At 48.4% G+C, this 24339-nt stretch overlaps 1 protein-coding gene across 2 annotated transcripts in view; it reads right to left on the bottom strand.

The window, feature by feature from the left end:
* Bicd2 (BICD cargo adaptor 2) overlaps nt 1-22003 on the bottom strand; it is a 45431-nt gene extending 23428 nt beyond the window's left edge. For both annotated transcript variants that reach the window (XM_021215307.1, XM_021215308.1), the window contains exon 1: nt 21642-22003. In XM_021215307.1, coding sequence (XP_021070966.1) covers nt 21642-21881 — 240 coding nt within the window. In that variant the 5' untranslated portion in view covers nt 21882-22003. The remainder of the gene's footprint in view (nt 1-21641) is intronic.
* Between the last annotated feature and the right edge of the window lie 2336 nt (nt 22004-24339).

The raw sequence follows: 24339 nt of genomic DNA, 5'->3' as shown, positions 1-24339 counted from the left end.
AAAAAAAAAATGCCTCCAGCCTGAGGTCACACCTGAGTTAAGAACACCTTTCAGCCGAAAAAAACAAAACAAAAAAACAAAACAAAACAAAACAAAAAGCCTCCAGCCTGAGGTCACACCTGAATTAAGAACACCTTTCAGCCTAAGTTTGCTGCTGGGAGGACTTAGAATCAAGAGTTCCCTCATTAGTGAGTATTCCTTGCTAAAACTGTTTGAAAACTAGGCTACAAGGCTAATTCCCAAGGCTGGGTGTGAGGCTGTCCAGCCCTGTGCTGAGAGGACATGGGTACCAAGCCAAGGTTATCCATGACCTACTAATGAAAAGGATGAGAACTTAGAGGATCAGCCCAAATTAGTGCCTACCCCTCTCCAGCTTTCCTCAGAGTTGGCCAGGTTCTATGGAACCCACAAGGTTCCTGCTCTAGTCACCCAGAAGGGCAGCTTGGCTCCCTGCCAATGCCTACTGATCTTTTCTTCACCAACAAAGGAAAGCTCCAACTACTCACCACTATCCAGAGAGTAATGTGGACATCTCACTGTGAGAGCTACTCATCTGTGCAAGCAGTACAGACTGACCCTTCAGACAGAGCACACAGAGGGCCTGAGAAGAGCTGTGACCAGAACTGAATTCAAGCCCTCTACCCTGACACACACTATCCACGGGGTCCCGGGTCCCTGGAGAAGGCCTATGCTAACAAGCCAGGGGAGAGTCCTCCAGGCAGAGCTACCCCACAGAATTCTTACTAAACCAGTTTGATCATGTGATGCAGCAGGCGCAATGCTTGACAACCCAGGGGAGCCGGCCCCTACAATCTAATGAGACAAGGCTTGTTCCAGGAAGCAGATTCCACAACAAAGCATGATCCTCCAACCCTTTGTCTGGGCTGATCCTGCACCGCCTACCCACAGACTGTGGGTTCCACACTTGTCCCAAAAGGGCCACCATGCCTGCATTGGGCTAGGCTTGGAATCCCAGGAATCCCTAAGCTGGACCAGCTGCCCATCCTGGCACGCCTGCTGGGCAGGGCGCCTTCTACCACCTGCTGAAATGAGGATGCTGTTTGGTTCTTGGTGAGGGCTACAAAAGCAAAGAAGGTATGCTTCTCATCTGCCCCCACCCCCACCCAGAGAGAATGAGGACACAAGGGCAGTCCCACCACAGCACCCATCTTTCTATCTAGGCTTGTTAAAAATGCCTACAGGCTGGCACATGCATCCTATCAACCTTTACTAATGGCATTTACCATGCCTGGCCTCTGATGGGTACCAGTGGTGAAACTTGTACAGTATTGGGATCCCCAGGACACAGCTGGTCAAAGACACTGACACACTGAAGGATTCACCACCCACTCACATATACAAGCCAGTGGGCTACTACAAAGAGGAATCCAATGTCTTAAACGCCCGGAGAAGAGCTGAGGTGGATAGGAAAAAAACTACACAGGCCTGAGAGGTACCATTAGGATGGGCCTGTGAGCCTTGCTCCATCCTGTGCAGCTCTATGTGGCTGCTCAGAGTCATGAATTACCAGGATTCTACAGGACACCAAATGGCATCAAATCTTATTAAATTCGAGATGGTGCTCTGGATATTAAGCTGGCAGAAACGCAAGCTCAACACCATTCATTAAGAGCTAAAGAACTTATGGCATTAAGAGATTAAATCTATAATCAACATTTGATTAAACCTATGCTGGCTGGAAGAGGCTAGTATACACCATGTAAAATTGTCAAGTAGGTAGACAGACCATCAGGGACCTCTCCAGCAGGATGGACACAATCTTCTTCTCAAACAACCATTTGTAAAGAAAACTACCAGAAAGAGCAATAAATGGTATAAGAGTGATCTGAAATAGGAAGACACTGCTAGTACTTTTGTGTGCTGCAGAACAAAATACAGTTTTCATGTTTTTATATATCTAAAACGTCCAGAAAATAAATGCACAAGAAAACTAACTATGCCAGCATGTACTCAAACATACAAAAATTGAAAAATAATCTCTTAATTAGTCTGTATTAGAAAAGGCATACAGAACCAAACACCAGGAAACAGTAAATAAAGGATAGAAACATCTTATCAACGCTCAGAATGGCTGGCTGTCCAGCAGGACTGTGCAGGGGAAGGGCTGCCACTAAAAATAAACACTAATGATAAAAAGAGCTGCTCCCTGACTCTGAACAAAGTAGCAAGCCAAAGCCTCACCCAGCAGAGATGGACACAGAAAACAAAACACAAAGCTACCATGTTAGTCGGTGTGTCTTTTTACCCAGTAAGGACTACTGTGTGGTTAGTCTGACAAATGTGCAACTCAAACTCAGGAGCTGATCACTGACTGGTCAGTGACAACTGCAGTCACTTGAGAGTTGAGTTCCCACATCCATGGCTCCACCTCCCTTCCTTAGGTAAGCCACACAGCAGGACTTGGTCGCAGGAGTCCCTGGGCTCCACTCAAATGGGGCACTGACAGGATTGCAGCCCACCTTCCCTTACAAACAGCAGGTACTCAGAAACCAATACCACGCTGATCACACAAGTCACAACTCAGCAAACCCAATGCACACAGTCTGCTTTATGAACTATTTAGTCCCAGAAGAACATGCCCTGAACTCAAATGTGGGATAAGTAAAGTGTGAACTCAGTGTGTGCTAAGGAACAAGACAGGCCAAGAAGCCACACATCAGAAGGAGTATTATTGACTGCCACGCATAAACTAGTTACTTAAAGGAATTGAAAAAGGGATTCCCCTGAATGAATTAAAGATAAATAAATTTAAAAAAAAATCTTCAAAGTAGATTGTTCAGTTAGGAATACATAATTTTAAAAATTACACTTATAACCTTTACCTCAAAGCAAGTACTCCACAGATGCCAGTTTGAATAAAAATGCCACTTATTCAGTAAAAATTATAAGCACGGTAACTAGAAAGGCTAAGGATTATTAAAGGAAGATTATCTCTCAATGTCATGCAAAGTTCTTTCTATATGGGCACCATAAGTACAGAGCCTTGGATCCCTTGATGATTTCTTAAGACTGTGAGGAAATTTATCTAGAAAATTCTGCAACCAAAGTCTCCCTGTCCATTAATTATTTTTTATTTGTTTTTGTTTTATGGAGTCAGGTGTCCTGTATCCCAGACTGGCTTTGCAGGACTCTGGATTTCCTGATCCTCCTGTTTCCACCTCCTGGCTGCTGGGTGCTACACTCTAATCCTGACTGATGTGGAACTGCGGATGGAACTAGGGTTTTGTGGACTAGAAAAGCATTCTACCAACTGGGCTACATCCTCAGGAGCCATACGTGCCACACATTGTAAAGATACAGCCCATCTATGAACACCCATCTTTTGAATTCAGTGAGACTGAACTCAGTGATTTTGGGGGGGGGGGTGCATTTACAGTTGTATGACAACCATCATTAACTTCACACTAACACCCTCTTCAGAAAACAGCCCTGTTCCCATCAGCTATAACTCTCCAGCTCCACTTTCCCAGAGTCAGACAATCAAAACAGATCTATTTTCTGTTCCTATAAATTTGTCTGTTTCTGGACATTTCATGTAATTCATACACTATTGGTCTTTGTGGTTTTTTTCCACCCTGTACAACATTTTTTTTTCTGGTCTATGCATCTTATAAGCTTTAATCAGTCCTCTATTTTTTTTTAATTTTTTAAAAAGATTTATTTAGTTTATGTATATGAATACAGTATAGCTAGCTGTCTTCAGACGCACCAGAAGAGGGCATCAGATTCCATTATGGATGGTTGTGGGCCACACTGTGGTTGCCAGGAATTGAACTCAGGACCTCTAGAAGAGCAGTCACTGCTCTTCACCACTGAGCCATCTCTTCAGCCTTCATTCCTCTATTTCTATGGCTGTATATTATTCTGTGGCACACACAGACCACATGTTTATCCACTGATCAAGTGATGAACATGATGTGTTGTTTCTCCTTTGAGGCTATTAAGAATAACAGTTCTAGCTGGGCAGTGGTGGCACCCAGCTTCAGGTGGATCTCTGAATTTTAGGCCAGCCTGGTCTACAAACCAGGACAGTCAGGGCTACACAGAGAGACCCTGTCTTAAAAAAAAACAAAAAGAAAAAAACAACAGTACTGTGATCCTCCATTTAAAAGTCTTAGAAGAATTTTTGGTTTTGTTAGTTTAAGGTCTTTGCTTTTTAATATTTTGATACAGGGTCCATGTAGTCTAGGCTGACCTGAACTCACTAGAAAGCCTAGGCTGGTCTTGAATTTGTAACTCTGCTGCTGCTGTCTCTTAAGTGTGGGAATCACAGGCATGTGCCACCATCCCAGGCCTTCGCCTATCCATTTTTGTGTGGAGATTACACACACACACACACACACACACACACACACACACACACACANATATATATATATATATATATGTTGTTTTTTGGGTTTTTGGGGTTTTTTTTGAGACAGTGTTTCTCTGTATAGTCCTGACTGTCCTGGAACTCACTTTGTAGACCAGGCTGGCCTCGAACTCAGAAATCCGCCTGCCTCTGCCTCCCAAGTGCTGGGATTAAAGGTGTGTGCCACCACGCCCGGCGGAGGTATATTTTTAAGTCTCTTGGGTATCTGTCATGGTTTGTGATCTGCCCCCGCAGGGTCATGTGTTTCAGTGAGATGTCCCTAGCTATCTGATGCTATCTGGGGAGGCTGTGGAACTGCTAGAAGGTGGCACTAACTGAAAGAGGAGGATCTAGGGCTTATTACTTAATTGCTTCAGGTCAGAGATCGCTCTGCTTCTCCTCAGTCTTCTACACCGTAACCAGCTGAGCTCCAAGCTCCTGCCATCAAGCCCCTGCCACCAAGGTGAAGCCACAGCTGCCAGCCCTTCCTGCCATGATGGACTGTAGTTCCTGAACCATGAGCCGAAAAAATAAATCCCCCTCCCATAAATTGTTCAGTCCCACATGCCACCAGGGAAAGGGAGAAAAGGTACTAACACATGCCTGGAAGGGGGCTGCTAGGTCATACTGCAGCCCCAGGGCAGCTGGGCTACCCACCCAGCTGTACAGTCTACCTGCAGAGAAGCACGTCTAGTCTGTCCACAGATAGGCTGCATTTATTGTTCGTCTATGACAACCACTGCCGCGGTGGTGAGTATATGGTTTCTTCATTTTATTGTTAGTAAGAATAGTGGTTACTAATGTGCAGGGCCCCTAAGGTACCTTACTTCACTCAACCCTACCTCAAAGATCTCAGAACTCATGTTCGGGAGGAAGACACCCAGGTTCCCAGAGGTCGAGGCCCCGAGACAAAACTAGATCAGAGCTGTCCCTCCCCTGACTGCTGTCTCCTTCTCAGCACTGTGTCAGAGCTGCTGGCTGGTGGGAGAGGATGCACACCTTGCTTCTTAAGAACAAAGGTCCTAACAGTTCCTTACAGTCTTCAGTGGTCAGAACCATGAGAACCATGGTGGAGAAGGCTCACAGCCCTGTAAAGGGCGACTGGACCAACCAGAATGGCTGCATTTAAAGCGAACAGCAATGCCAAGGAGCTGCCGTGAGGAGAGGCGCTCTGCACACTGCTGTGCTTCCCACCCACTGCCTGGCCATTCCACCCAGAAGAAATGGGCACCTGCCACCCACCTAAGCATTCCAAAGCCCCATGATGAAAGTGTCCCAAGTGTGCTCTATGTGGTATCTGACACTGGGTGAGGAAGGGATGCTATATCCGCAGGCAATCACCATGCAACAGGAGTGGGAACCTCAGGCACCACAGTGAGGACCAACTTTACAAAGTCTTGTAGTGAGCGCACACCTTTAATCCCAGCACTTGGGAGGCAGAGGCAGGCGGATTTCTGAGTTCGAGGCCAGCCTGGTCTACAAAGTGAGTTCCAGGACAGTCAGGGCAACATGTGGTTCCACGGGAAACAGTACAACTGAACTGTACAGCTGCCCATGGTATCGGCAACTCAGGAAGGCCCAGCCAGCAGCCCTGTGAGGCCGACCACGCATGCCTTCTCTCATTGGCTGCACTCACTGTGATGAACCGTAGAGCCACACTATTACAGTCTGGGTACTTTCTGTAACTCTTACAAGGCACTGGAAGCTCACTTTAACTTTAAAAACTATACAAGGGCTAGCAGTGAAGAGATGCCTTGGGGTTAAAAACACTTGCTGCTCTTGTGGAGGACTGGGTTCAGTTCCCAGCACCCACGTGACAACTAAAAACCTCCCGTGACTGTAGTTCCAGAGGATCTGGCACTCTCTTCTGGCCTCAGCAGGCACTGAACACATGTGTACATACCTACACATATATACAAAAGTAAAAATAAATTCTTAAAAAGTCTTCAGAAAGTCAACTATGTTTCAATAAAGACAACCTGGGCCAGTGAGATGTTCAGTGAGTGAGGGCACCAGCCCCCAAACTTGATGACCTGAGTTTGATCATGACAGAAGAGCACGGACTCCCAACTTGTCCTCCAGCCTCCATACATGTGCACATACATGTGTGTGTGTTCCTGTGAGCACCCATACATATATACATAAACGTAAAAAGAATTCTAGGAACAATCCAACAACAGGGACAAGGTATCTAAGATGTTGCTGAAACACACACCTGGCACACTAGAGCATAGAGCTGTGGCCATTCCGACTCCTGGATATAAAATCAAAGGGAGTCAACACATACATGCATCTGATTGTCTGCTTACTATGGAATTACACTTATAGGTTAATAAAATGCCAAGCCAAATGTACCTAATGTCTGAGTCCACTCCATGGAGTTCAGTTACCAGTGATTACTGAAACAATGGCACCACAGACAAGATGAAAGACCTCATTTCCATAAATGTACTTTCAACAAAAATCTGAAATAAGAACATAGACCTAGCTAGGCATAGTGGTTCAGGGCTTTAATCCCAGCACTTGGGAAGCAGAGACAGGTAGATCTCTTGAGGGCCTGGGGCCAACCTGGTGGATATAACAAGTTCTAGGCCAGCCATAGCTAACAGTGAGACTATCCTAAAAAACAGCACAGAAGCAGGCATGGTGGTGCACACCTATAATCCTAGCACTTGGAAGGCAGGGCAGAAGGGTTTCTAGTTCAAGGCCACCCAATGAAAGACTCTCATCTCAAAAAGAACACACTGGACAGGTAGTGGTACTCCCCAAAAAGATGGAGTGCAGGTTGACAGTATGTAACGTACACTAACACACCCCACAGACAGATGCATAGACAGCTCAAAGTATCAGCAGAAAGAATCGCAGGGAGAACACCATGTAGAACCAGATGGGGGCATGGATTAGAATATAGAGCTCCTGACTATCCCATCTTATAACAACCTGGATCCAAGACAGGAAGGCCTGAGCCGGTGGGAGGTGGGGCTCTCTAGACACATCAGGAACAGGCTCTCAGGCGTCTTTATTGGATTTGCTATGTTGGAGGTGTTCCCTCCCAACCTCCAGTCACATCCACACCACCAGTCTTGGACTGCTATATATGACGACAACTCAGGCTATAAGCACAGGCCTGTTCCAGCTCTGATGAAGGCCCAGAAGACAATGACAACAGCTGTTAAAAGGTAAGCAAGAATGGTCCCAAAGAAGAAAATTGATGATTTCCAGGGTCACTGCGCTTCAGTTTACCCTGACAGAAGCTTGCTAGCCTCTCACAGGAATATTATTTCCTTCTGGAACTAAGAAAACAACTCTGAGAACACGTGTTTCCAAACAAGTTTCCCCAAGAGAGTCTGACAGAAAAAGCAAAAAGTCTGAGCCTCATGAGCCAGAAGCCACAGAGGCCACAGAGGCTGCCCAACGCCTGCTTGTTTCACAGAATCATCTGGGGAATAGGAAACATCCACTCCCGGAGAAGGCACACCTGCTCTGTGGTGCGGTGTGGCCTGGATCCTGGGAAGCTTGGACTTAGCAGCGGGAAGGCCTACTTCAGATGAAGCAAAACACGTCCCTAGTTTCCACAGACAATCAGTTCCCTCCTGACACCTAGCCCTGCTTCCCTAGACACAGGGTAAGGGGTAACAAAGCAGGAAGTGAAGGCACCCCCTCACTGGCAGCCTGTCCATGCATGTGTGGAGGGGAAAGGAGCTATAGTGTTCCCCTAAGGAAGATGGACACATGCAAACATCACCGAGAAGCCTTGTGCCTGGTCCACACGGGCTGCTGCTCACTCCCAACTTGCAGTACCAAGGGGGCTGAGAGGAACCACACTTTGAGTGGTCCTCTGGTCACTGCAGCAGAGCAGAAGGTACTAGGTGTGGACCTTCATGAGAGTAAGCTGTAGTTACTGTGTGTACCATCATGTGTCTCAATTTTAAAAAAGAGAACTAGGGTGGAGAGATGGCTTCATAAATGTACTGTTCTTGCAAAGAGCAAAGATGGGCTCTGTGCCTGGCGCCCATCTGAAGCAGCTCACAGCTGCCTGTAACTCCAGCTCTAAAGGATCCAACACCTTCTTTTGGTCTCCATGGGCACCTATGGTTACATGCACATAGCCAAGCACAACGCACACACACACACAAAAGCATCATACAATTTTTTTTTTTTAAAAGGGTTTCTCTGTGTAGCCCTGTCTGCCTCTGCCTCCGGAGTGTTGGAATTAAAGGCATGTGCCACCATTGCCCAGCTAGATACACATAATTTTAAAATAAAATATTTTTTAAATGTTTACTTGATGTATATGGGTGCTTTGTCTATATGTATGTCTGTGTATCACATGTGTACCTGGTGACCTCAGGCCAGAAAAGGGTATCAGATCCCCTGGAACTAAAGTTATAAACTGTTGGGAGTTTCTATGTAGATGAATTAAAACTGGAAACGCAGTCACAGCTCTTAACCACTATCTCTTCAGTACCAACAGAATAACCCTTCATAAACAATGAAACTATAGCAGCCCACTATAGAACAGACAGCCTTTGGGGTCAAAAGCTGCCCTAAAAATACAGCCTGGTTTAAAACAGAACTCAGGGGTTGGAGAGATGGCTCAGAGGTTGAGAGCACAGACTGCTCTTCTAGAGGTCTTGAGTTCAATTCCCAGCAACTACATGGTGGCTCATAACCATGGCTCTTCTGGGCTGCAGGCATACATGCAGGCAGAATGCTGTATACATAATAAAATAAAGCTTAAAAAAATAAAAAGCAAAAACACAAAAACAGAACTCAGTTCTCCCTCACAGTGAGTCACACTAATCCTGACAGAGAGCAGCAGAGTCTCCTTGCAGCCTCTAAGGAAGGCCCACCAGGCTCCCATACGAAGAAAGAGCTTTCTGGACGGCTGGAAAGAGCCCTGTGTCTTCCCACTGCAGGAAGCAAGGCAGGAGCATCCCAACCATATATGGTGAGGCAGGGCAATCTGCCTGGTGCACTCCAATGGCAAGAAAGCTGTGCCTCCTCAGCAGGGGCAGAAATGAGGGGGATGCCTGTGTGTAACAGGCAGAAGAAACTCAGAAAGGATACAGATAACGAATTCATGATAGACGCGAGGACACAGATGGAGATGGCAAGTCTGAGATAAAGAGTGGGACTGGGTGGGCTGCCCTTGGGAGACGGGCATCTCCTCACTCCTACCCCAACTACTGACTGACGAGTAGCTCCCAAACTAGCCCTCTCTAGGTCTCCCCCATTTCTACCAGCCACATCCCAGGCTCATGAGGACAAAGAGGAGCACAAAGGTACCCTGGATAGCCCCTGGTATCCATGGACTACTCATATCAGTGGATAATGTTGGCAAGCTTCAGACACAAGGAATGCGGCTCCACTTGGATCCCTAGGATTATTTCAGAAGCATCAATAATACTAATGAGGATTTAATCACCCTGGGTGTGGTCTGAGCTTTGGAATATTTAAAAGTCCGACATGATCTTGTATGTAGGCAGATCTGGGTACACAGACCTGCCAACTCCCTTAAAGGGTCCTCAGAGACATCATGGGAGACCCTACCCCATACCAACTCCAGCCAGCTTAGCTGTTCACACCCATTCTTGCTGAGTGAGAAGATTCTAAGGAGGGCTTCCAATGGACTTCCATTGTTTAAAGGACATTTCCTGCTTAGACAGAGGCAATGCAGGCCCCCAGAGACAGCAAGAAAGGAAAGGGCTTTTATCTGGTGCCTTATACAAAAGGACCTTTACCTCTGCATCTCATAGGTAGGCAAACTAGGGATCAGAAAGGCTAAGCAATTCAACTCAGGGCATCACCAGGGTTTTTATTTTTTAATTATCAAAATCCATCTCTGTCTCTGCAGAAAAGCCCTTGAGAAAAAGAGTAAGAGTTTCCAGGAAGTCAGGAGCCCTGTGGGCACGATGACCACCTACCTCCTCCCAGCTATCACATGGCAGGTGTTCAGGAGGCCACCAAACCCAGGCCTCTCCACAGACACATCATCAGCAAGGAGCTGAGGCAGCTACCACATAGCTTCTTTCCCTACGGAGCCCTGTGCTTACTGCTGTGATGATCATTAAAGACAGAGGCCCTGGAGGCACCCCAAAACAGCAGAGGGCCACAGTGGTTGTCACTGGTCCTTGTCTTTGCTGGTCCCCCTCCACTCCCCAGGAGGCCTGTGTCAATCCACATGGGCCATTCCATTGCCAACTGAGAACCCCAGCTGCTCTGGGCAGCGTCCAAATGTTAAGCTGCTTTTAGAAAACTGGGGATTCATCCCTGGGCAGAAGGGATTTAGCCAGAATTGGGCACCATTTAGAGAAGATTACACCCTAATTGCCCTGGTGTCAGCAGGCAAGCTCCTGCCAGCTGAGCCCTGGGACTGGGAGAGGTCTCTGGAGACCCTGGCTTCCCTTTCCAAGGACACAGAGCCCAGCACTGGGGCCTGGGGACCAGTCATCATCTTCCGCAGCAGCTGGCTCAACATAGGACTTCCATTTAGCAGTCTGTGGTCAGGACAGTAGGAGGGGCCTAGACGCCCCACGGGCAGCATCCAGCTCACATCTGTTCTGGGCCAGAGGAAGACAACTCGACAGGCATCAGAGCAGCCTGAAGCAGCCTGGCTACAGACTACGGATGCATGTGTCAGCAGCCCACTCTCCTTACTGTCTCTAGCCCTCGCCACATCCTTTCACCTCACTAGCCTGTTCAAGCAAGAGAAATCAGTGAGACTCATGGCCAGAAAATGACAGAAGAACCTCAAGTACAGGCCATTTCTACCCAGACCCTAGAAGGTTCTCACCTCAGGACCAATAACAAGAAAAGAGCCCAAGAGAGATGAGAGACCACTACAGGCTGTCAAGATTCACAGGCTCCATTTTTCTAGCTCTGAAGGACCTGGAAGATGGTTGAGCTTGTAGACAACACTGCAGCCCTGTCTCAGGATGCAGTGGTGACACATACCCTGGTGCACATCCGACCCTGGTCCTCTAGGGGCAAGTCCCCACAACAAAGAACTTGCATACCTTGAAGTGATATCATTAGGCTCGGACTAAAGGATTCTGGGACTACGTTTCCTAAAAGTTAGAGGAACAACAGATGTCTGATCTCCAGTCCTTGTACTGTCTCATGCTTTGGCCTTGTCAAGTCACCTGGGGAGATGTCCATTCCTTCTCATGCTGTCACGTCCTATCATCCTGGATATCCTCTTTTAGACACTACCATGGACTATGTCATAGTCTGCTTTAGGTTGACTAGTTTGTCCTCATGATATAGCAGTTCTGGGAGGTAGGTCTAACAGGAGACAAATATGACAGGAAGAGAGCCCTCATGCACGAGTGCCTTCTTGTGCAGCAGCCCTCAGCAGAAGGCCAGCAAGTACAGGGGTTATGCTCTTAGACTTTCCAGCCTCCAGAACTGTATGCTCAGAAAGCCCTCTCTTTCTGATGTTCTGTTCTAGTAACAGGAAGAGGACTACAATAAGGTCCAACTGTAACAGCAAGAGAGCCGCAGCCATCGATGTTCTGTTCTAGTAAAAGGAATGGGACTCAGATGTGGTCCCATGGCCACAATGCAAACCACAGCTGGTATCTGGAGAAAGCAATCCTTACAACCCTCACCAAGACCTTACAGAACAGGATTATATGTGGGGTTCTTAAAGGAAGGGTGCAGGCAACCTCAAGTCACCAAAGATGACTTCTTGGAGGGGTTAGGGAAAGGCAGTCCCCCAAGTCTCTCTCACCCTTGGGATTTCTGGGAGTAGGACGGTCTTTCAGACTTCAGTTCTTACAGGTAAGGAGAAAGGCAACCCATGGTGAAGACTGGGGCATGGCCACAGAATGAGGAGAAAGATGGACTGAACCATAACATAAAAATAAACAAAGATGGGCTGGGATGACAGCCCTCTGCCATCAAGTCTGATGACCTGCATTTCATCCTTACAACATGGGGGAAAGAAGACTGACTCCCATAAGGTGTCCTCTGGCCTTCAAGCACAGGGGCATGGGGAGGGGCGTACAAAATTATAAAGTAAAAACACATAAAGAGGAGATGGGTCAGTGGGTAAGAGCTTACCATGTGAGCTTAAAATTCAAATCCACAAGGACTCACATAAAAAGCCAGGTATGACAACACACTCCTGTAACGCCAATGAGGTAGAGGCAAAGTAAGGCAAAGATAGAAAGGCCACTGAGGTGTGCCGGCCCCCAGCCAAGCTCCAGTTCCACTGAGAGACCCTGTCTTAAAGAAGCGAGGTGAAATCAGGACACCCAGTGTCCCCCTCAGGCCTCTGCACAAGTGCAGGGTTGCATGCACACCACACAAATATGCCTTCCTATCTCCCTTCTCTCTCTCACACACACAAGTGCAGGGTTGCATGCACACCACACATATATGCCTTCCTATCTCCCTTCTCTCTCTCACACACACAAGTGCAGGGTTGCATGCACACCACACATATATGCCTTCCTCTCTCCCTTCTCTCTCTCACACACACAAGTGCAGGGTTGCACGCACACCACACATATATGCCTTCCTCTCTCCCTTCTCTCTCTCACACACATACGGACACATACATAAATCAATTTAAAAAGACAGAAGCCCAATAAAGTGGTTAACACACTGTTAGAACAGCATTGTACTAACAAAAGAAAAATCACATTGCTCAATTGAACAAAACAGGGGTTCCAGAAAGAGAGCCCCACAAATACTACCAAATGATGTCTGACAGAGAAGCAAAGGTAATTAGCCACACCAAACCAACTGGACACTCACACACAAAAAATAATCAAACAGTGTCTTAAACTCTTCACAAAAGTTAATTCACAGTAGACCAGAGTCTTACATGAAAAGTGCAGAACTGTGAAGGTAGCTAAAACTAAAATAACAAAAGTCTATGTGACCCTGGGTCTGGTTATGAAGCTCGCAACACTAAAAACACAACCCACGAAAGCAAGAGTGGCATGACGTAGAACACTTGTCTGTCAAAGACACCACTAAGACACTGAAAAGACTAGTATGGTCTGGGACTTAGACCCAGACAGTTAAGTGCTTGCTGTGACCACACATATACTAAAACAGTACTTACATCTGAATAATATGAAAGCAAGCGACTGGGTTGAAGATGTCCAAAAGATCAGGGAAGGTATCAAATCCTACTAATGGCAAAGGGGCAAAAGGAAAACGCCCTGGGTTCCAACCTGAGCATGGCAACCTAGTAACGACGGACTGAAAGGGTGAAAAGACACCCAGGGCCACGCATCCTCAGGATCGGCAAACTAACAGTAGCTACGGCATTCCACTGTGCACACACTAAAATGGCCAATGTCCAGCAGCAGCAGGGAAAGCTAGCAAGAATGAACCGGGGCAGTGGGAGCGCTCGCTCACTACTGAGGGGAATACCAAATGGAACAGCCCACTTGGAAGGCAGGTCCACTTCTTACACAGCTACATGGAAGATTAGAAAACTTATGTCTACAGTAGGTTTATTCATAATCGGAAGAGGTGAAGTGACCAGAACTCCCTTCAATGGGTGAAGAGTTGGTGAAAGGAGATGAAGATGAAGGTAAGCCTTCATGGTTCCAGTCACATGGCATTCTGATAAAAATAAAATTAGAGAGATGGTAAAAAGATAAGTGACTGGCAGAGGCTTGGTAGGGTGAGAGTAAGTAGGTGAAATACAAGTAATTCTTCTTCAAGTTAGAAGGATACTATGTACTTGTCGAGGCCAGACAACACACACACACACACACACACACACACACACACACACACACAAAGCAATCAAAGATCTTAAGATACCTAAATGTCTTAAAAATCTAAATTGGGGATCCTAGGGTAGAATGCATCATGTGGTCAAACAATTTAAATTCCAAGTGAAGGGCACAGAAATATTACAATGGGGTAAGTAACTGTGGGGCAAAGTGAAATACATAAAATGAAAGGCAAAAAGCTAGTGAAGTAGACTACTGCAGCACACATGAACCATCTGGACACCTGCACATGTGAACTAGGACCAGTGAGTGACAGTGTGACAGATGGTGGGTGCCAAATGTCTCACTGCTGGGGTAGGAGGCTCCAGATGAGCAGGTGGTGAGAAGGAAGCATGTGGTGATAGTGAAGTAACTGAATTCCTGGTTGCAGATACGTGTGTACACGACTTAGCAGACACTACTCGCTCTGTGGCTGAGAGGGCCTAGCATTAACCGTACCTTGGTGTGATGAGCAACTTGATCTTTGTGTCTAATACCTCACTCATCTAAAGCAACTGGGGCTTCTGGCTCCAGAACAAAATATAGACCGTCTTGTGGCATCAGAAAGTAAAAAGGTATTAACAAGAGGCTGGGGAGATGGCTCAGTCAGTAAAGTCCTTGCTGCTCAAGTGAATTCAGATCAAAGGCACCTATGTACACTTTGCCAGCACCACAGAGGCAAGACAGGAGGATGGTAGGGACAGGTCTTGCTCTCCGGCCAGTCTAGTCAAATCAGTGAACTGTAGGTTCAGTGAAAATCTCTGTCCTGAAAAACATGGTGGGGAGCAATTGAAGAAGACACCCAACTTTATGTCTCACCTCTATACATATGTGCACTGGATACCCACCCCCTGATACACACACACACACACACACACACACACACACAGAGAGAGAGAGAGAGAGAGAGAGAGAGAGAGAGAGAGAGAGAGAGAGAGGAGAGAGGAGAGAGAATGCTTAATAAGCAAACAAAAAAAAAAATCACAATAGAGCTATGTCGGGATCATAAGACCCAAAGCTAGAGAAAGTTGTAGCAGCCAAATTAAGTATTATTACAACCTAATGAATGAAGTAAAACTCCAATGTGTCTATTCTGATAAAACAGCAAGGGAGAAGTGAGAGCAAAGGATAAGCTGTGTGAAACCCAAACACTTCTCTGAGTTCCTCCCAGAGAGCAGTGAGTCAAACAGGAAAAGAAACAACGCTAACGTGGAGAAATGTGTGGGGATTGAGGAGAGCCCCTGCCTCAAACCTTCACACCTTTGTTCATGTTCTCTGGCTTGGACAGGTGCACAGTATCATTTTATACCTTTCAGTGCCATACACAACTGTTTTACCACCTCGGAAACCAATCTCTCTCTTACACTGCACACCCTGCCTCTCGCCACGAGTCTCAGTAAACAAAAGCCATGGTGAAGCACGGACCCTGGAATGTGAGAACACAGGACTATGACTGTCCTCTTCTGAACCTGTCATTCAAACCCACTAAAAAATACCAAATACCAAATGCTCCCATTAGTGATGTCTACCAAACACCCGACCTATCTTTCTTTAAACTGTCAAAGTTGCCCAAAATAAGGAATGTCTGAGAAATTGCCACAGTTCAAGTACCTGAGAAGACATGGTGACCGAGTGTAAGGTGATATCACAGATGAGACCCTGGGTTAGAAGCAGGACACCAGGAGAAAACAAAGAAGACCCGACCTAAACGAAGTGCAGGCTTTATGACAACTCCCTGGTACTGACTGGTTCATGGACTGTAACAAACATATCACGCTAAGGTGCTGCTGAATGAGACTGGCAGGGTGCATGTCCACACCAAACCTCTGCACTGTCTGAAAGTTTATACATCTAGAATAGTCCTAAGTGATCTGCTTTTAAATGAATGATAAAAAGGCAGCAGTTTGACAGTCAATGGTTAAAAACACAGAAATCCTGGCACATGACACTTGGCTTTAACAAGGTGCTGAGGGGCTGGTACGGATGTAGTGTCATGGGCTGACAGCTCTGGGGCTTCTGTGAGGTGGTAAGAGGCAGATTTTTCACTTGGTATAGGAAATGTCCAATCAGACATACAACTGTATTCTCTCGCGGCTCAGGCCAGCTGTGCCCAGGGCTCTGTGTTCACTAATGTTGCTTGAGCCAGGGTCTCATGTCCTTTAGGTTGACCCTGACCATGCAGCTGAAGATAATCTTCACCTTCTGATCCTCCTGCCTCCACTTCACAAGAGCTGAGATGGCAGGTGTGCATCTTCTCACCCTGTCTTTGTGGCACCGAGGATCAAATCCAAGGATACGTGCAAGCTCGCCAAGCACTCTACTGAGCTACATCTCCAACCCCTTTGGTGTTTTTTTATGAATGAAATGACACAGGCAACATAAAATTCCCAATATTTTCATCTCTCCTCACATATCAATCACTTCCACACAAATAACTCTAGAAATCTCACTTGAGGCAAGCTGAGAAAACCGAAGTGCTGCTAGGACAAACAGATACCATTAAGAAATTGTTAGGTTTCAGGCTTGAAAACTCAACAGCTCTTGTTGTGTGGGAAAATACGCCTTGTTTTCTCAACAAAGCTACTGCTACAGAAGTAGCAAAGCAAGATGGACTGAGGCACAGAAGCAAGAACAGCCACAGCCAGCAAGTGCAGGCAGCACCATGGCTGCTGGGTCCACTGAACCCTTCTCTCTACTTCTGCTTTACTTAAGTAAAGCTGATGTGGTGGCAGACGCCTTTGATCCTCAAAACTAAAACCCAACCTAAACCAAACCAAAATACAAACCCCTACAACTTGTCACTTTTTGAAAACTGGCAGCCGCGCGGCGGTCTCCCTGCGGCGGTGTCTGTATCTCACACATATTCTTGGGAAAGGGACCCACAAGAACGAACACCCAGTGTCGCCACTTCTCCTCACGGCACAGCTTCTACAGCAGACACTGGGAGCTCTGCTGTGTTCTGAAGCTCCTAGACTGTACAACTGAAACAGGGAAGGGGCTCCCACTCTGCTCTCCTCAACGCCATCGTCCACCTGCGCAGGGTGGCCAGCCGGCTTTAGGAAAGTTGAGGGGGACTGGCCTCAGCCCAGGCCCTCAGCCTCTATCTACCTCTCTCCACCTCCAGGCTTGGTCTGGAGGGGAAAGAGAACGGTCACACTACTCTTTTCTGCTTCACTTTGAATACTGAACCAGAGGGACCTGGAGCCAACCCTCACCTATCTGAGCTTACATTGTCATGAGTCACACACTGTCATCACATGGCTGGTAAAGAAATCATTCTTCCCCCCATGTGCAGAACAACCTGTCATCTAGTCCACACATGAGAAAGAAGGGCTGACTAGAGAGAGTGCTGCCTCGACTGACAAAAACAAATCTGTTCTCCCCTCGCAAATAAAGACCTGGGTCCCTGAATAGCCCCAGCAGCAGGATTCCCACATGAACCTGGGTTAGGGCTCTCGCTGATGGTGGTTGCTCAGACCTAACGGAAGGACAATGACCATCCAAGTAGTCTTAGTATGCCAGACTGTTGTGACAGGCACCATTATTAAGCCACCAAGGCCTAGACAAAAGAGTGGTTCATTGAAGGCCACACAATTTCTGAGAGCCCAGACAGGGTTCCCAAACACTCCTCTGACAGACATCACAGAACTGGGCACCGCACACAGTCAGCCTCCTCTCTTGCTCAGGCAAAGCTTGACTTCCCTGAGGCCTGCTGGCTCCCCTGAGAGTGATAAGCTCCCAGCACTGGGCTTGGGCCTCCCCCTGGCTCCACCTGCTAAGCCTCAAAGTATGCTTGGCATCTCTGAAGACAGGCTCACTCCATCACAGCTGTGCCAGTCCTGTGTCCAGTGGAAGGTGGCCAAGGCCACACCTCCACATGCTGGCAGGGCTGGCCTGGGGCATTCACATGCCTGGGACAGATTCTCTGCCAGATATAGGTACCTGATTCCCATGCCCCTCAGAGCACCACCAGGGTATGACATGGCAGTTAACACGTTATTAAAAGTAGAAGAGGACTATCAGATTCCTTCATGATGCCCTGTCCACCATTTGATAGTTAGAAAGGCAGGCACAGAAGGAAGGTCAGCCAGCAGAAGGCGGACCACAAGGCTACTGTTCAGATGCCTACAGCTGCCTCACGACTGCCCTAAGGAGCTGCAAGACCCTCAAGTGGACCATCTCCATACAAACAGGTCATTACTGACACTCCACATGATCCCACCAAACACACTGTGGCTCCCATGCCTCCCCCCCGCCCCCAAGATCTATCTGCTCAGAAATGGATAAAAGGACACTGTGAGGATGTCAGAGGGTCAGGGGAACCCCTATTCACTTAAAATTAGACCAGCACTTTCCCCTCTCTGGAAGCAAACACTCCAGAAAGCTGGACCTCATGTTGGTAGGGCACCAATCTGTGTACCTTGAAGTCTACCCTCTGCTAACACCTTCAATTCTCCAGCCTCAAGTGGCACAAGGGTTGGCGACAGCAGCTCAGGCAAGCTCAGAGTCAAAGGGCCTGCCAGAAAGTGTCTAAGCTTGAGAGGTGAGTGGGACTTCCAGGAAGAAGGGAAACGCAGAGTGGCCCCAGAAACTGGCAAGGCATGACACACAGGGCAGCTCTCAGAGGTGGCAGGAGCAGATAGTGAAGCAAAGACAGACAGGCATAGGGAGGTGCAACAAGCATGATAGCAAGGAGCTCGAGGCATGAATGACGTGGAGCTAGGCTGACGAAGCATTTACTAGGTGTCAGGGTCTGAGCCCAGCCTGACGCTGGATTCCACCCACGTGGGCATGGTGATGCACACAGCTCAGCGCCACCAGAAGTGACAGGGGACAGCAATGAGGGTGTGTCCAGGCCTGTTCACAGACCAAGCCCAGGTGGAGGGAAACTGCTTCTGGGAATCTCTCATGACAGAGATGGGGAAGCTGAACTCAGCCCATTCTCCTACAGTACCTGCCCTGCTCTGCCAGCCCAACACACCTATATACCCAAAGCCACAGCGAAGGACACAGCAAGATGTTTCATGACTACTCAGGACCATGAACAGGCTGGCAAAAGTCCAGCTAATTCTCTTCCCCACCATTCTGGATAAGGAGAAAAGGCACAGAATAACTTGGGACAGATGTGGCCCTGACTGAGTCAGTCACAAAATATAAGCAACACACACAGGCCATGGGACATCCTCTCCACTTGTAGTTTCAGTCAACACCCAGGCCATGGTTGTCAGCAAAACACAGCCATTCACCCAGAAGTAAAGACAGCGGGGTCAACACTGAGTCCTCTCCTTAGATCTGGTCATAAACCCTTTCACCCAGGTCAGACGGCTTCCTCACCTCAAAGACTTGCACAATTAAATGCGGGCAAGAGTACCAGCATCTCAACTACAGTGTAACTTAACTTGTTAGTAACTAAATCTACCACCTTTAAAGGAACAAACAACTTAAGACAGCTCACCTCTCTGGGGGAGAAAACTTCCCACAGGAGCCTGCTCTGGCATGGGTGAAGAGCAGACACAATGCTGACAAGAGGCAAATTTGGCACCAACTTTTGGCAGCACTCTCTGAAGCTGATGCATTCCTCTGGATTCTACTAGAAACTTCTGGAAGAAACCTTATCCCACCTCACAAAGGGGAGAGGAGCAGTCTGCCCAAGCGTATATAGCCAGTGTGTGGATGGCATTAGGCTAAGAAGATACCTAAAGGGCAACCAAGAGAACAGATCACGTGTCCTGAGACGTTTCCCTCCAGATAACGACAAGGCTATATGTGGACCATTGTTCTTCACTGTGCCATAAAATGGTTCTGCCCATAATAATAATCCCATAAGGTTGACCAATGGAAGTCACCAAAGTTGGGACCAGCTAGGTCACCAACAGCCTGTTTTCACTGCACATGGTACTGAAGGAAACCTGTTAATTCAGAAGAGGATAGTGGGCTTCCCAGGAGAGGCTCACAGGCATTCCACAGGAAGTGAGAAGGCAACCTATCTGTATGTGCAAAGGGAGCGGCACTATAATTAACAGTTGCTACCTGCCTGGAGGACCAAGGAGGGGGGAATGGGAGCCCAGAAGACTAGATTTGGGAAGAGGACACACCCACTCCATATTTTCACAGTCCTGACCTTCATCTATCACATCACTTTGCTTGCCCCTCCCCCTCCAGGGGGGTCCCATTTCTTTGGTCAACCCTCTGCCAATGGAGCCAGGCTTGGGAAAGTTACTGATGTCCTCTGACGGACAACAGATTTGAGAATCTGTGTGAAGACTCATTTCCTACCCACCCAAAGAAGCAGCCACTTCTGGGACTCACCCAGCCCTGCTCTACCCAGACTTTAAGGACTCATTCCCCTAGAAAGCAAGAGAGGCTCTCAAGAGTTCAGGAGCCTATCCAAAGCTGACTGGGAGCAGAAGTATCAAAAGATGAGCCTGTGATTAACACTCAAGAGCAGAACTAGGTCTCACAGGGAAGGGAAACTGGTTAGATAATCCAACAAGCTACCTGTGTGGCCCCATGCCAGGCCTTTCCAAATATAGAATACTAAAAGCAATACTTCTGGATTGGCAAAGCTGTATTCCTATTTTGCAGAGCTGGAAGCTAAGGTTTGAGGAGAGCTTACCCATGCCTCACCCAAGGCTCACCCATCACAAGCAATAAGAAGGGGTTGGTCCAAACTCAAGTGTGTCCTTCTCCCATAAAGCATTTCCCACACAGTCTCCAGAACAAGGCCGGGGAGTCAGGAAGGATGGGAGAGTCACTAATACTTAAATCATGCCTGAAAGCTGACCCAGGTCCCTCCTACTGCCCCTCCCCAAGCTCCTGGCCAGCCTGGAGGGGGAGGGGGTCTAACCTCTCTCCCTACAGTGGGATGACACAAAGCACCAAGTTTCCGACAGAAGAACACAGACTCCACGGTGACAGGCAGGGCCTAGGAGGCAGAGCACGACAGGAAGCAGTCGATGGAAGCCATGCATCCCAGGAGTGGGAGTACCATTAATGAGATGGGGGGGGGGGAGCGGGAAGCAGCTGGTTGAGCGACAGCGGGAAAGCCGGCCTGTCAAGGGTCATAGGCAACTAGGAGCTGCGACTCACTCAGCCCTGTATCCATCCCTTCCCAGCCTCAGGCAGCCACGAAACCAGATGAATAGCACAGAAAGCTGCTCCAAAAGAGGGGAAGTGATTTGCTTGAAGGTGACAAACTGTGGTCAACCAGCCCCAGGTCCAGCCTTTCCCAGGGGTCTCTTGCACGGACAGCCTCAGCTGTAAGGGCATCCTCTGCTCCCCACCAACCACAGACACACCCTAGGAGGCAATAACCATAGCAGGACATCAGTTCTCAACGAAAAGGCCAACAAAGCCTGCAAAGAAAACTAGCGGGTGAGTGGGGCACAGGGCCGAGCACGGTCCCTTCACAGTCACTGCCCTGGACCGCAACTCTAGGTCTCCTGCCCCTCCCCTGGTACCTCCCACCGCCATGGGCAGGGTGACCTTAGCGCCCGAGGTAGGGGTCGCAGCCGGCCACTCACCTCTTTGAGCTGCTCCATCTCGCTGCGGATGGCCTCATAGTCCACCTCGAGTTCCTCGAACTGCAGCTTGAGCTGGTGCTTCTCCTCCAGCACCGCCAGTCCATACTCGGCCGCCTGGATCTTCTCACGCGTGGTCTCGGCCAGCTCGTGGGACAGCCGCTTCACCTCGGCGCGCAGCCACTCCGGCTGCGCCTCCATCACCAGACGCGCATACTCCTCCTCCTCCGACGGCGCGGACATGGTGGCCGCGCGCCGAGGCCGGCTCCCACCTTGGCTCCCACAAGCCGGGCCCTCTTAGCCGCCGCTGCCGCCGCCCAGCCCCGACGGCCGCCCGCGCCGCCGCACTGCTCCTCCCTGTCGCGCGCGGAACACTGGGGGCTGCAGTCCCAGTGAGCATGGACTACACAACCCGCAGTCCCTTGCGCCCACCTGGTCCGCGGTTGTGATTGGTCTAAATCTCAAGGGGGCAGGCGCCTAACGTGACGCAAAGCTACGTCTCCCTTAGCATTGTGGGAGATGTAGTCCTACTTTACGCTAAGTGCTTTGCGGGTTGCGCGCTGCGCCCGCCTGGCTCCAATTGTTGATTGGCCGGCGCTTCTGACGTGACAGAAGTAGGGGTGCTACCGACCCCAGCCCAGGGATCCGGCAGCCACCCGGAGAACCTCCAGCCTTCCGCTCCCAGCCTTTGTGGAGTAAGGTGATCCGAGCTGTGGATCTCACGAGTAAGATTCGCGTCCTGCAACGTCAGAGCATGGCTGGTGAGACTGTGCGGCGCGCGCTTTATGCGGAATTTGAACGACGTGTGGCGGGCCGCGGGCACTGCCAAAAGGATGCCAACAGCCTGACGCTAGGGGCTCAGGGAAGCCCAAGCCCTCATACCACTTCCTCTTGTCCCATTGTCCGTTAGAATTTTCTTTCATGAAAATGAAGGCACCTCCGTGAGCATAATGTCATAGATGTGTTTAAATGTCTGTCCCCCATTTTCGGCGGGACATAGCTGTACTCTTCACTATAAGTCTAAATAAAACTTCCCTCCTTGCATGGTGATTTGGGTATAACAAGCTTGTTGTTTCTTTTCTCACTGCACACACCCCCGCAACACCACACCCTACAGCTGCGGACCACCATAAAACATAGAGGTCGCTGGAGAGAAGGCTAAGAGGCTAAAAGCTCTTGCTCAGCAAGAACAAGGACCTATATTTGCACCCCTAGAGCCCACCTAAAGCACAGTCTATCATCCCAATGTCCCCTAGGCAAGATGGGAAGTGGAAATTGGAGAATCCCCTGAAGCTAGTCTGGTGTATGAAAAGAGGGGGTCGGGAGAGAGGGGAAACAAGAAATACAAAGATAGCCGATCTCAAACAAGATGGAAAACAAAGACTGACGACTGGATCTCGTCCTCTGATTCCCAGTGCATGTGGGGCCTGTGTACCCACACAGGAACATGAACCCACTTCACACACACATGAAAAGAAAATCTAGGGTCAACACAAGAATTGCGTAGTAAATCAACTCGGTGTGGTGGAACACACTTTTAATCTTAGCCCTTGGTAGGTAGATGTAGAAGGATTTTAAGGCCAGCCTGATCTACATTATCAAGTTCCAGGTCAGCCAAGACTAAATAGAGAGACCCCGTCTCAAAAACAACAACAACAACAAAACANAAAACAAAAAACAAAAGAGAGAGAGAGAGAGAGAGAGAGAGAGAGAGAGCGAGCTGTATAAATAAATGTGTTATTCCTCTGTCTCTGTAGCCAACCAGCCTAATTTTGTACAACGGTCCTGGCTCTACACTGAGGCCCACACATCAGGCCCACGCAAGCTGTTCACACTAAGTGAAGGAGGATTTAGAAAGAACAAACCTTCCTCCGACAAGTCCCCGAGCTCTACAGAACCTGCACCTATCCATCCCTATCTGAACCTATGAGGCAGGTGTGAGTAGGGAGGGGAAGAGCCATGAGTTTCTGGTGAGAACCTGACCAGGGAACTTTGAACTTGAAGATAAAGGTGACTTGAGATACAAATGGTAGAGGTCACTACTCTTGTGGGCTTCCTTCAGCAGGGACAGTGCTGACCAGCAAGGTTAGGGCCTGGAGGAAGGTTTCTAGGATCTCCTTGTCACTGGTAGGAGTGGGGCAACCAGGAAATACTTCTCTGAGGAGATGACAGCAGAGAGAGGAGAGAGAGAGAGAGATCCAGAGGACTCCACACTCAAGGATGATGTGGATAGATCTCCCCCCAACTTGCAGATGAGAGACCACCTCTTTAGTACTCCCTGGGTCACAAGCCTGGCTCACTCAGCGCTCTCAAGATTCCAGTTCACACCATTGTTTTATGAATGAGGAAACTGAGGCCTGTTACCAAATCCTTGGTATTTATTGCCCTTGATGTCCCATCCCCTTATCCATTCATGCTGTCACTCCGCCTCTCAGCAAACACTGTGTGAGAGTTACCTGCCTGTCTCAATGGCCCATCACCTCTGCCTGAATCATTGATGTCGCCTCTTCCCCTCCCCTCCCCTCCCAAAACAAAGATGTTGAAACCATTTCCAAGTCTGTACTTGCTCTAGAAGGGCCTCTTCACTCCACCCACTTGAGTGTTGATTCCCCTTCTGTGCCTTAGTTGCTTCCTTCCATTGAGTGTGTGTATTCTTACATGGTGGGTGGGTCACCTTAGAACGTCAACTCCAGGAGGGCAG

Source organism: Mus pahari, chromosome 16 (genome assembly GCF_900095145.1).
Source record: "Mus pahari chromosome 16, PAHARI_EIJ_v1.1, whole genome shotgun sequence".
In the NCBI taxonomy this organism is placed as follows: domain Eukaryota; kingdom Metazoa; phylum Chordata; class Mammalia; order Rodentia; family Muridae; genus Mus; species Mus pahari.
Note: the sequence above shows the minus strand (reverse complement) of the source record. Positions and strands in the feature narration are given on the sequence as shown.